Source organism: Cryptomeria japonica, chromosome 7 (assembly GCF_030272615.1).
Source record: "Cryptomeria japonica chromosome 7, Sugi_1.0, whole genome shotgun sequence".
Classification (NCBI taxonomy): domain Eukaryota; kingdom Viridiplantae; phylum Streptophyta; class Pinopsida; order Cupressales; family Cupressaceae; genus Cryptomeria; species Cryptomeria japonica.
The window spans coordinates 50,036,307-50,045,571 of NC_081411.1; the positions used below are offsets into that span (position 1 = coordinate 50,036,307).

A 9,265-nucleotide genomic window follows, 5' to 3' on the forward strand; every position below is an offset into this window, starting at 1 on the left:
CAAATCCATTGAGGCCTTATCAAACAATTATGTGCTTTGTATATACTGCAACATGATGATGAATCACTAGTCCATGTACTAATTGGCACATCACTTTTTTTTCGATTTCTTTTGCCCACTATATGTATTCTTATTATTGAATGCCTTAAAAATTTGAAAAACTACAGTTATTGTTGATTTGATATTGTTTTCAACCATGGACGTCGCAAGTTAAAAAGTAGGCTTATTGACAGCTATAGTTGACATTTCACATTTTATTATTACTTCTTTTAACTAAATTAAAACTATATTGATACTGAAAAAATAGTCAAACCGATACTCTTGAAAGATCAGCAATTAAATCCTTGCATCTACTACATTTCTCAAAATCATGACTAACATTCATTTGGGTATACAACGCTCTCCGAATAACAATACCATTTATCAAACTAGTGACAAAAATTGAAAGGTAAGACATGAGACATACCATCAAGATTATTTCTATTCTTGATCCCTTATACAAGTGATTGCAACAATTAAATACAGGAGAAAAAAGTCTATAATATTGTGTTGCATTGGATGCCTAGAGTAACTCCAAACCTCTCATGTTTGGCATGAGGGCTACACATTTGGAGCAAATACAATGAAAACAACCCACAACTCGGGATAGATATCTCACTCCATTAAAATTTGCTAATCAGTCACAATATGATCTGTTTTCCTTCTATACAACTTGAATTTGTCCATAGCTTACCAATATGATCCAATACTAGGTCTATATCCCTCATCCATATAAATTACCAAGTTGAAGATATGCTGACCAGTAAACAAGGAGATGACCAACCTGAAAGAAAGAGCAAAGATTGCATGAGGTAGAGAAGGGTGTGCATGGAAAAAAAGAAATAAAGTACGTACACGATAGTTTCGAAGCGATGAGAAGATATGGAATTGTGCACAAGACACACACAGAAGAACAAAATTGCCTAGAGGAGATAAATACCTGCCCTAAGAGCCAAAGAAGGAATCTGCCCAGGTAATTTTGGGTTATCTGGATATGGTTGATGTGGCATAACAACCCATGATATTGACTTCAGCAGTAATCTTGTTGAAGGGACTAGAGGACCAGTCATACCACAAGTTGTGGGTGACCATTTATAGCGAAGTGTTTAGAGGATTTATCTATGCCAAGTGTTTCATAATCAATCTCCACAACATTATCTGAGGGCTCAAGGCAAAGAAGAAAATGCCTACAGAACATTGGGCATGGATAAACATATAGATAAACAAGGAATCTTATGTAAAGCCCAATAATTGTAGAGATATATAGAAGACTGTTGACTGTTGATTGTTGAAACTTCTATAAAAGTTAAACCAACTTTGACATATGAATTGGAACGAGTCTCATTTTCAAATCTTAGGGGATAACATTAAAATGTAATTTACGAGTTATCACTTAGGTCTCATAAATATAAACTACTATATCCAAAAAACTGGGAACACCATACCCTAACTGGCCGTGTGCATATCTAACTAAGCATGATATTTCCTAAAAGAACAGAGCTTTATCAAGAAAGAAAAAATGAATATCAACATCAACAAAAAGCTAACTAAATGCAGCCTAGCCAAACGAAAGTTTCAGGTAAATTTGACACCAAAACATACACTGAGCCATGACAACTGAGGTTACTCACAAACAAAAATAGAAATGTCCACAAATAAAATACATATACAATTATCCAACATGAAAACAAAATGCTTGAGGTAGTGGGTAATGCTGTTACCAAATGAATAAGCAGTGGGAAAAGTAGAACAGTCAGGAATAGTCTGCTTGAAAATAATGGCGTTCTCATTAATTTATTCCCAATCAGATGATGTTAAATCTGCTTCTTCTTCCTCCTTGCCTAATCTTCTCCATTGCTGCCAGAAACACTGTCCATAGAATGCCTGTCCATGTCTCCTCTGCATGCAGAGACTGACATTATGTCAATCCGTGAACATACTTAAAACTCTAATCAATTAATCACTGTTTAAAAGCATCGCTGGTGGTATAGCATTTTCATATTTTTCGACTAGGCATTTTGTCAAATAGGTCGATCAAAAACCAAAAGCATACATGAACAGAAAAAAGAAAGGAACTGTTTGCTTTTCTCCTCTCACAACCAAACCTTTCTCCATTCCCTCCTCTCTCTGCACTCTCCTCTGTCCCCTTCTATCCAGAACTACTCTGCAGTGAGGTATCTGGAACGTTGTGGCATGACACCTAGTCATGCCCATCTTCCCCTTTCAAAGTCTAGTGGATGTTCGAACATTTCACCTAGTCCTTCCTGTCCCGTATACACAGTGTCAGTGATATTTGTAATGACAAACAAATTATAACAAAACAGAGCATAAACGCATCGCTATTGCAGGAAAGCTTCTGTACCAATTTTGGAATGGACTGAATTTTCTGGTTGGAGATGGACTCAACGATCACTAGATTCGAAGAGAGTGAAAAGTCTATAAGTGAGGCCGCATCAGGGACTACCCTACCAAATAATCTTTAAATCATCTGGCCATTTCTGCAAATTCCTTTCACAACATTCAGTCAACGCACAGACAGAATAAAAATAACTAGAAATATTTACCCACAGAAACTACTATTACCTATATCTTTGAATAAAACGTCCAAGAACTTATCCCTGGCTTGCACTAAATTCCAGCTGCTTCAAATTCTGCATGTGTTCCAAGCATTTACTATAGTCAGCACCTCCTAGCAGGTGTTAATCATCGTCACTTTCAATCTTGTGTAATTTTCTAGACCTTTGATTTTGTCACTTCTTCAGCAACCTATAAGATGAAATCTTTTGAGAGAAGTTAATCATGGAAAACTCAGAATGTTCATTAGCGTTTCACATTTTATCAAATATATTGACTCAACTGTTCTCGGCAGTGCTTCGATCTGTAAATGATGATTCTTAGAAACATAGAGAGGGACAACAGTCTCAAAAAATGAAATCCTGTACACTTCTTCAGGTTGTTCAGTCCAAAAGGTAATGATGCCGGCCTAAAATCCAATTCGCTGATTGCACATCCTTTGAATATTATTGAGTTGCCTAACTGATTTTGTTAGAGTTTCCAGCTGGACAATTTTCAATAGAAAGATTGACGAATCTCCAAGCAGATTTGTCATTGAAGACAAATGAGTTACGTAGTTCCAACTTAGGACAATTTTTAATTGAAAGATTGGTCAAAGAAGACAAATCTCCAATAGAGTCAGGTAGACATTTCAGCTTAGGACAATCTCTAATATCAAGATTCGTCAAGGAAGACAAATCTCCGAGAGAATCAGGTAGACGATCCAGCTTAGGACAATTTCTAATATCAAGATTCGTCAGAGAAAACAAATCTCCAAGAGAGGTTGGCAAGTTTGTCAACATCACATCTTCTATCCTCATCCTTTTCAGCCTGCTGAGTTCTCCGATATTATCTGGTACCCCCCTTAAACTGGGACCGCTGAAATAGAGTTCTCTCAAGAATGCCTGATTTGTGATGTGACGAGGCAACTCTTGCAATTGCTTGCAGCCAGAAAGGTTCAAAAACTGGAGCTCCCTAATATTTTCCAGAAAGTTTAAGTCCTCTGACGTGAATTTGAGTTGACTGCACCCCTGTAAATTGAGATGTTCCAGGAGCATCACGTTTTTAAAACAAACCGGCAACCTCCTCAACTGGTTACAAAAGACAAAAGCTACATGCCGCAGGTTGCTCAAATTCCCGAAATTGCCGGGCAGTAATAGTATTTTACACTCATGTAACACCAAGTATTCCAGGTGTTGGAGATGACAAAATTCATCTGGCAGACTAGTAACATTGTAGCCTTCAAAGATTTCAATCTTTTTCAAATGATTGAGATGTTCTATTGATTTTGGAAAACCTTGAAATTTGTGGCAACCAGAAATAAGCAACTGCCTTAACTGCACAGGGGCCTGCAACACATTTCCAAGTAGAAAAATGTAAAGCATACCACAATCATAGGACAGAAATATAAATTTAAAACAGGTAAAAGGGCGCTACTTACCTCTCCATCTGTCTTCCCCCACAGCTCTTCTAAGTTTCTTCCTTCGTAAAGTTCTAAAACCCTTAAGTTTTTTAATGAAAGCCCTGACGGAAGATTTCGCTGCCCAATTTGGAACCAGCGAAGCCAGACCAGCTCTCTTGATACTTCAACTATTACTTTATCAAAGGAATCTCCACAAACTACAAAATAATTTAGTTCAACTAAAGAGGGTGCGAGTGATTGAATTCCTCCGTTTGTGTTAACCATGAGTTCCCCCTGCGAGCAGCGAATGCAAAACTCGTCAACCTCACCAATTTTTTCGACCAGTGCTGGTAAGGGCTCCTTTCCTTCCTGAATAGAAAAAATATAAAATATTCAGACAATAAAATTAAATTAAATAGAGAGCTATAAACTTCTACAAACAATTCAAATTACAAGGAATAAGAAGATAAAAAAAGACGTGTGCAAACAAACCCCTTCATTAATCCACTTTATATGTTTTGAGGTGGCCATTATTCCTTGAATGCGGATTCTTTTCTGAAGACAGGAAAAAGTATAAAATCAAAAATTAAAAAGCAGAAGAGCTAATGCAGCCAGCACTAAGATTAAAACAAACTTATTGGCCTTTCCAACACTTATTATTCGGGTAAACTGGTCATTTGTTTCGACTATTTGATTGCAAGATAGGTTTAAATAGCCAGACTGGTCTTCTTAGAAAGCCATTTTAACTGTAAAATTAATCAAACTTCATGTACACAAATATTAGTGTGCAACAAAAAGGTTTGTTTTGCATTGGTTAGTGGTACAATAACTTTCTAAAAGAAAAAGAAAAACTTACTGCTTCTTGTTTCTGAATATTAATAATCTGTTGGGGAAACCATAGCCGATAGGATGATTGTCTATCTGCAATGTCTCTTCCCATTTGTCTTATGTGATCATGCATCTTTATGTAATTGTCATTGTCAAGTTCAACGAAATGATTATCTAGGAGCCTTTGCCAACTTTGTAGAGGACTCCAACCCAATCCATTCCATGCTTCAATTGCTAAGCTATTATGTTCTCCAGTGAAAAAACATGCAGTATCAAGGAACATCTCTTTTTCTTCATCATCAAGGGTGTCATAACTTATTTTGAATATCTACATAATATCATTAGGCAATCTTCTGGAGGTCTTATGCAGCAACAACTCCCAATATTCTTTAAGGGGCTCACCATGCAGTTGTTCTCCAAGTACCTTTAAGGGGCTCACCATGCAGTTGTTCTCCAAGTACCTTGAGGGACAAAGGTAATCCATTGCATATCTTTAAGAACTTTTCAACAAGCTCATCAAATCCATCTGGTGGACAGAATTTTAGAAAAGCATGCCAACAAAAAAGTTGTTTTGCATACAATGGATCCAATTGTCTCATTTTATATATAGACGTGATGCCCCATGATTTAAGAACATCATATGCCCGTGTGGTAACAATGATGAGACTACCACTTTTAAGACTGTAATCTAATTGATCCACATTATCCACATCATCAAGAACAATCAATACCCTTGAAGATCTCAAACGATTCGAAAGAATGCCCATACCTTCTTCGATATTGTCAAATGCCAAATCTTGGATGCCAAGGTCATTGAGGAGTTCTTTCTGCTTCTCATGCAATAGACCTTTGGCTGTGGCATCTCGAACATCAAACACAAAACTTAACCTCTCCATCGAAGAGGATAATCTATGGTATACCTCTTTGGCAAGGGTGGTTTTGCCAGAACCAGCCATGCCACAAATTCCCGCTATTCGTACATCCTGATTACGGAGGGAAGATCGGAGCGTATTCACCTCAAAATCCTCCACAATTTCCTTGAGGCCGACTGGATGTTTTGCAACCACTAACGACACATTCTTTTTTTCTTGCACATTCTTTTTTTCTTTCAATACACGAGTCAGAATTTTGTTCAGCAACCTCAACTCATCTCTGAACAAATAAAAACATTGAAAGTTCAAAATACTAAAAGGAGATTAAGACAAAGTTAAATCCATAGATAACAAAAAGAATGCACGTTTATTGCTGCTGCCACTGAATTTGATTATGTGAGATTTATAACATCAGCAGCAGCAAGCCAAAGTTAAATACATAGGTAATTTAAAGAATATATATTTATTGTTGTTTCTGAATTTGATTATGTGAAATTTATAATGTCAGTATGTAGAAATCTATCAATATGGATGCATTTTTATTTTTGACAGAATGTAGTACTCACTCCTTTGAATTTATGATATGGCCAGTGTAAAATGAGACTTTGTGGAGTGTGCTCTTCCACTCATCAAGCTTTTCTGGTTCATATCTACCCTTCTTCTCATGGTTCATAAAGGCTTGAGCATACCTTCTTTTCCCTTGATGTACCCATCTTAGATCACTAGGATCTACATGGTAAAAAATTGGAATAATTGGGGCGCCAGATTTAAGCATGTATGATAGCTCCGCCAAACACCAGGGTGAGTCTGCATACCTCACGGAAAAAATAGCTATATGGAGCAAAGCGCTAGTCATTGCTGCTTCTGTTGTTTGGGGCAAGAAATCACCATATTCCAACTCCCCTGAATCCACAAAAGCTGTGACCCCTTGGTGATTGAGCATATTATAGATACTGATAGCTAGGTGTTTGACATCTGGACCACGATGATTGATGGACACATCATAGCACGATTTTTGACCTTGTGTTGCAGGAGTACATACAGATGGTGAGAGAAGCATCCATACCGTTGTTCTCTGGTATACAATCAGTGGCAGAAGTAGATGCAGATGAAGAGGGTGCAATCTGTGATGTATTTGTAGAGACACTCTTTTTTCGATCAGGCAATATTCTTGAGATCTTTTGCAGCTGTGATTTCCAATATTCTTTACGAGACTCTCCATAAAATTGTGTTCCAGATACCTTGAGTGCGAAAGGTAATCCATTACATACCTTTTACGATCTTTTCAACAAGCTCCTCAAATCCATCCTGAGGAGAAGGTTGTAAAAAAGCATGCCAACCAAAAAGTTGTTCAGCATGATATGGATCAAGTGCTCTCATTTTATATATGGAGGTGATGCCCCATGATTTAAGAACATCATAGGCCCGTGTAGTAACCTTAGTTGCCAGAAACGTGACGTTCTCCCGTCGTTTCGCGTTTCAACGGGAGAAACGCGTTTCTCGTCCGTTTCTGCAGCGTTTGTAATATGTTTTCCATTGTTTTGATTTGTCAGTCAAATAATTGTTTTCCCTTATAAGTGGGGTAAAGTAATTGTTTTTAAAGTAAGTAAATGTTTTAAATGGTAAAGTAATTGTTTTTAAAGTAAAGTAAATGTTTTAAATGGTAAAGTAATTGTTTTTAACAGGTTTTTATAGTAAAGTAAATGTTTTAAACAGATTTGACAGTAAAGTAATTGATTTTTATTGATTTAACATTGACACACTGATTTTTTTTGGCATGTGAAATTGCATGTTTCATGGCTTAACTTTAGATTAACTAGTAGATGCAGATTATAGTTTTCTATGTCATGTTAGTTACATTAAATATATAACTTTAACTAACATTAATTATACAGCCTCATGCAAAATATTTCAATATAATTATCTACAATTCATGCAATGCAATATCTAGATAATTTATCTCCTAATATAAATATCTACGGTTCATGCAATGTAATATCTTAATATAATTTATGTTTATCTTCCACTAATGTTTCAGAATATCAAGGTGAAATAAAGTTTTTTAATGAAAATATATATAGAACTCCATGCTTTTTCATTTATGTAAAATAATTTTTTATAATTATATATATATATATATATATATACGTTTCTTATACACAACCTTTAACTATTCCGTTTCTCGTCACGTTACCGTTGCGGTTGCGTTTCTCGTTTCTCATTTCTGGTAACTAAGGTAGTAACAATGATGAGGCTACCACTTTTAAGACCGTCTATTGTGGGCAACAGAACATCCAGTTGCTCCACATCGTCCACATCATCAAGAACAATCAATACTCTAACAGATCTCAAATGCCTTGCTAGAAGGGCCATACCTTCAACAGTATTGTCGAATACTTCTTGAATGCCAAGGTCGTCAAAAAAATTTTTTCGCTTCTCATGCAACAAGCCCTTGGCTGCGGCATCTCGAACATCAGACACAAAACTAAACTTCTCCATCGAAGAGAAAATTCTATTGTAGAGCTCTTTGGCAAGGGTGGTTTTTCCGGAACCAGCCATACCCCAAATTCCCGCTATTTGTCCATCCTGATTAGGGTGAGCAGATTGGAGTGTATTCACCTCAAAATCTTCCACTATTTCGTTGAGACCGACTGGATGTTTTACAACGACTACTGGCACATGCTTTATTTCTTTCAACACAATTTTCCCAATATTTATCAGCAGCCTCCTTTCATCACTGCTCAAGTAACAATATTGAAAAATCAAAATACTAACAGATTATTATGCCAATGTAAAATGCATAGATGAGAGAAAGAATGCTTTATTTTTAAGATACAGAGGCCAAACGTGTGGCACTTACTCTTACTCGTCATTTGCAATGATATGGCCATAATAAAAAGAGACATTGTAGAGTGCATACTTCCACTCCTGAAGCTGTTCTAAGCTGTATCTACTCTTCTCTTCATACCTCTTTAAGGCCCTGGCATATATTCCTTTCCCTTGCTCTACCCATCTGAGATCACAAGGTTCTACATAGTAGAAAATAGGAATGATTGGGACGCCAGATTTAAGCATGAAGGAGAGACTTGCCAAACACCAGGGTGAGTCTGCATAATTCTTGGAAAATATAGCTATATGGACTTTCGGAGACAAATTAATTATCCTCCTAGAAACTTCTATCTTCCACAAAGTTCCTCCACCGAGTGACTTTGAGAGCCTGCTTTCACCTGCCCAGCATTAATGCTGCATCTAACTTCTGTCTACAGTAGACTTAATATTTAATGTATATCTACCTATATATTGATTGAATGGAAATGAAATATCAGAGCCCATTTATGGGTTTCTCTCCTGTGTCTTCTGCTCTATATTTCTGTGTGTTTAATCTACAGTTTCCAGAACATTTAATATGTATAACTCTATAAATTGAATGTATTCGAAATACAATCTTAGAGCCCATTTATGGGTTTCTCTCCTGTCTCTTCTCCTCTGTATTTCTGTGTGTTTACTGTTGCTTTTTATCATGGTATCAGTGCCGAAGGTGATAATAGGGTGTGCTCCAGTCTGCGGAGTT

The 9,265-nt window shown here is 36.6% G+C and overlaps 1 protein-coding gene across 4 annotated transcripts; it reads right to left on the bottom strand.

Moving 5' to 3' along the window:
- Window positions 1–331: 331 nt before the first annotated feature.
- On the bottom strand, window positions 332–7,125 carry LOC131857076 (disease resistance protein RPV1-like). Of its 4 annotated transcripts, none has more exons than XM_059209125.1 (9): window positions 6,261–7,125; window positions 4,851–5,974; window positions 4,487–4,549; window positions 4,034–4,363; window positions 2,897–3,941; window positions 2,623–2,690; window positions 2,402–2,537; window positions 1,761–2,303; window positions 332–823 (listed from the first exon to the last, which is right to left on the bottom strand). In XM_059209125.1, exons 2-5 carry the CDS (start codon window positions 5,103–5,105, stop codon window positions 3,072–3,074), a joined length of 1,518 nt encoding a protein of 505 aa, XP_059065108.1. In that variant the 5' UTR covers window positions 5,106–5,974; window positions 6,261–7,125; the 3' UTR covers window positions 332–823; window positions 1,761–2,303; window positions 2,402–2,537; window positions 2,623–2,690; window positions 2,897–3,071. The 4 variants fall into 4 exon arrangements, with proteins under 4 accessions (XP_059065108.1, XP_059065106.1, XP_059065107.1 ...); XM_059209123.1 differs by having other exon boundaries at window positions 1,761–1,938; window positions 2,145–2,303; window positions 2,623–3,941; XM_059209124.1 differs by having other exon boundaries at window positions 1,761–1,938; window positions 2,093–2,303; window positions 2,623–3,941.
- Between the last annotated feature and the right edge of the window lie 2,140 nt (window positions 7,126–9,265).

Excerpts from the sequence above, each read along its gene's own strand:
- LOC131857076 (XM_059209125.1), bottom strand. The coding sequence starts at position 5,105 with ATGTTCCTTGATACTGCATGTTTTTTCACTGGAGAACATAATAGCTTA. Across the intron at positions 4,550-4,850 it reads ATATTCAGAAACAAGAAGCA|AAAAGAATCCGCATTCAAGG; the intron begins GTAAGTTTTTCT and ends TCCTGTCTTCAG. Across the intron at positions 3,942-4,033 it reads GGGGGAAGACAGATGGAGAG|GCCCCTGTGCAGTTAAGGCA; the intron begins GTAAGTAGCGCC and ends AATGTGTTGCAG.